Source organism: Octodon degus, unplaced genomic scaffold (genome assembly GCF_000260255.1).
Source record: "Octodon degus isolate 3935 unplaced genomic scaffold, OctDeg1.0 scaffold00221, whole genome shotgun sequence".
In the NCBI taxonomy this organism is placed as follows: domain Eukaryota; kingdom Metazoa; phylum Chordata; class Mammalia; order Rodentia; family Octodontidae; genus Octodon; species Octodon degus.
Window position 1 is genome coordinate 3,313,274 of NW_004524797.1, and position 2,258 is coordinate 3,315,531.

Sequence of the window (2,258 nt, forward strand, 5' to 3'; positions counted from 1 at the left end):
CCTGTGCTACATCTCAATTCAGGTAAGGCAGCCACTGTCTGGCCAAACAAGTGAAAGAGAGAACATAGAAAGGATTTTCTGGTCTCGATTCATTGCTAGATTGCAAGACCTTAGGACAGAGATGGTCAGGGTTTTCAAATGGTCACATATGCATGTTTCTATCCTCCTTTCATAACATTATTATTGTCATGCCTGTCTACATAAGACGCAAATTATTTTCCACCACTAGAAACTAATATTGCCTCTGGTAGGAATAAATGATAGCTAACATTGAATACTTTTACATACTTACACACATAAAGAAATGAGAGTATTTTCTTCAAAGAACACAGTGGGAACCCTTGTCCCATTCTGGCACCACAGAAGGTATCTATTTTCTTGTCAAAGACGGCAAGAGCACCATGAACAGAACATGGGTAGCACATTCCCCTCAGGCTCAGAGTACACAGTGACTCACTCAGAAGTGAACTTTTACATAGGGCTCCTTCCTTCATACTGGCATTAGAAGTGGGTGATAAGTTCAGTGCTGTCAGCTGCTAATGCCAGGTCCAGTGTAGCTCACGGGTGGCTATGGCAACATGCTGCCCGCTCCCTCCCTATTCCACAGTTATCCTGCAGGGACAGAGTGCAGCTGGCAAGGTGAACAAGGGCTGTCAGCATGAACTTTAACATTCATTTAGTTTTTGATGAGGGGAAAACTTGAATGTGAGGGACAGAGCAATTACTGCCAAATCTTTAATGAGCTGAGCAACTCATGTAACAGACGGGTTGATCAAGGAGTGGTGGCTGGGGAAGTTTGAAATTTTCAAAGGAATCCAGGCTGCACAGGTTTATGTAAAGACCTCCTTTATACCTTGGTGAATTGAAGAACATCTCCAAAACAGGTCAGATAGAACTATCAGAGAAGTGTCCCTAAGACAGATAATCTGCCACACCTGACCTTAACCTATTCTCAAATAGGAATATAGCCTTTTATTGACAGACACAGATACACACGTCGTGGGCTCACCTCCTTAAAAATTAAGACTTTAAAATTCCATTTTCATGAATGGAATTAACTACAGCTTGAGTACGAATAATGGTTCACACCCACCAATCCAAAATATTCTTATCACATGCACAAGGATCTGTAGCTATTTCGAGATACAGTGGAGGGATACAAGTATAATCTTAGCTATTCAAGAGGCTAAGGCAGGAGAAGCACAAGTTCAAAGCCCTCCTGGAAACATGGCCAAGACATTACCTCAAATATTTTAGCAGGGGCAGGGGATACAGCCTAGTGGAAAAGCATTTGCTTAGCATAGGTTCAGTCCCACGTAAAACAGCCAAAAAACATGTCCAGGCACTTAGGCCGCTGAGCTATATATCCCCCACCAACTATTTACTTTTTAAAACTACCAATTTCATGTTAAGTCCACAGGTTAGGAGAAAATACAGCAATATGGCTTCAGCACAGTCTCATAGACACTTAAGACCTCAGTATCCCCATTTATCAGTGTATCACTGACGTTTTCTGGCCATGGCATCCTATAAATTTATTTCAGTCATAAAAATGCCCCCCAAATCCATTTCATTTGTCACCAGTCTGTTACTCTTCAGGATCTGAATAATTCTCCAATATAGGAACTTTCTGGGATAAAGTATGTAGCACAAGGGGAAGTACAGTATTTATTGTGCATGTGTTATGTGTTATATGAGACATGCAGAGAAAGGTATTAGTTATTTCAGGGAGACTGAAGACACAGGTTCCAGTCCCAGCTCCTCAATCACCTACCTCTTCCCAATCCAGGTTCTTCCCTGAAGCCACAGCCCCTCTCAGGAAATTGAGTAGAAACATAAAGCTAGTAAATCATCCTACCTCTAGAGCAAACTGGCCCCTCTCCTCATTCAGATCCAGGAACAGCTCAAACCTAAATCTCTACCCTTACCACTGAAGAACGTTTTTCTTCAGTATTAAAAGTAATAACCTGAGTGTCTGACTGGTTTTTGTTTCTAACAGTGAGCAACTTGCAGTACATACATCTCCTTGAGAACAGTGGAAGATCAAAGAACTTTTCTTATAATCTGCAATCAACTACTCAATCAAAAAGCAAACCAAAGCTTTGACTGCCATAGAAGACTGGAATAACCAGTGCAGAGCTGATTCTTTGTGGATTGTCTTTTACATCTTGGAAAAACTTTAGCATCATGGCCAAGACTTTTATTACCCTGAAAATGTGGTAACAACTCAAAGAATATACCCAGCTGTTTACCCTCTG

General features: G+C 41.3%; 1 protein-coding gene across 1 annotated transcript in view; it reads left to right on the forward strand.

The window, feature by feature from the left end:
• Invs (inversin) overlaps positions 1-2,252 on the forward strand; it is a 192,682-nt gene extending 190,430 nt beyond the window's left edge. Inside the window, exons 18-19 of the mRNA XM_023705477.1 lie at positions 2-22; positions 2,000-2,252. Coding sequence (XP_023561245.1) covers positions 2-22; positions 2,000-2,106 — 128 coding nt within the window. The 3' untranslated portion in view covers positions 2,107-2,252. The remainder of the gene's footprint in view (position 1; positions 23-1,999) is intronic.
• Positions 2,253-2,258: the final 6 nt, after the last annotated feature.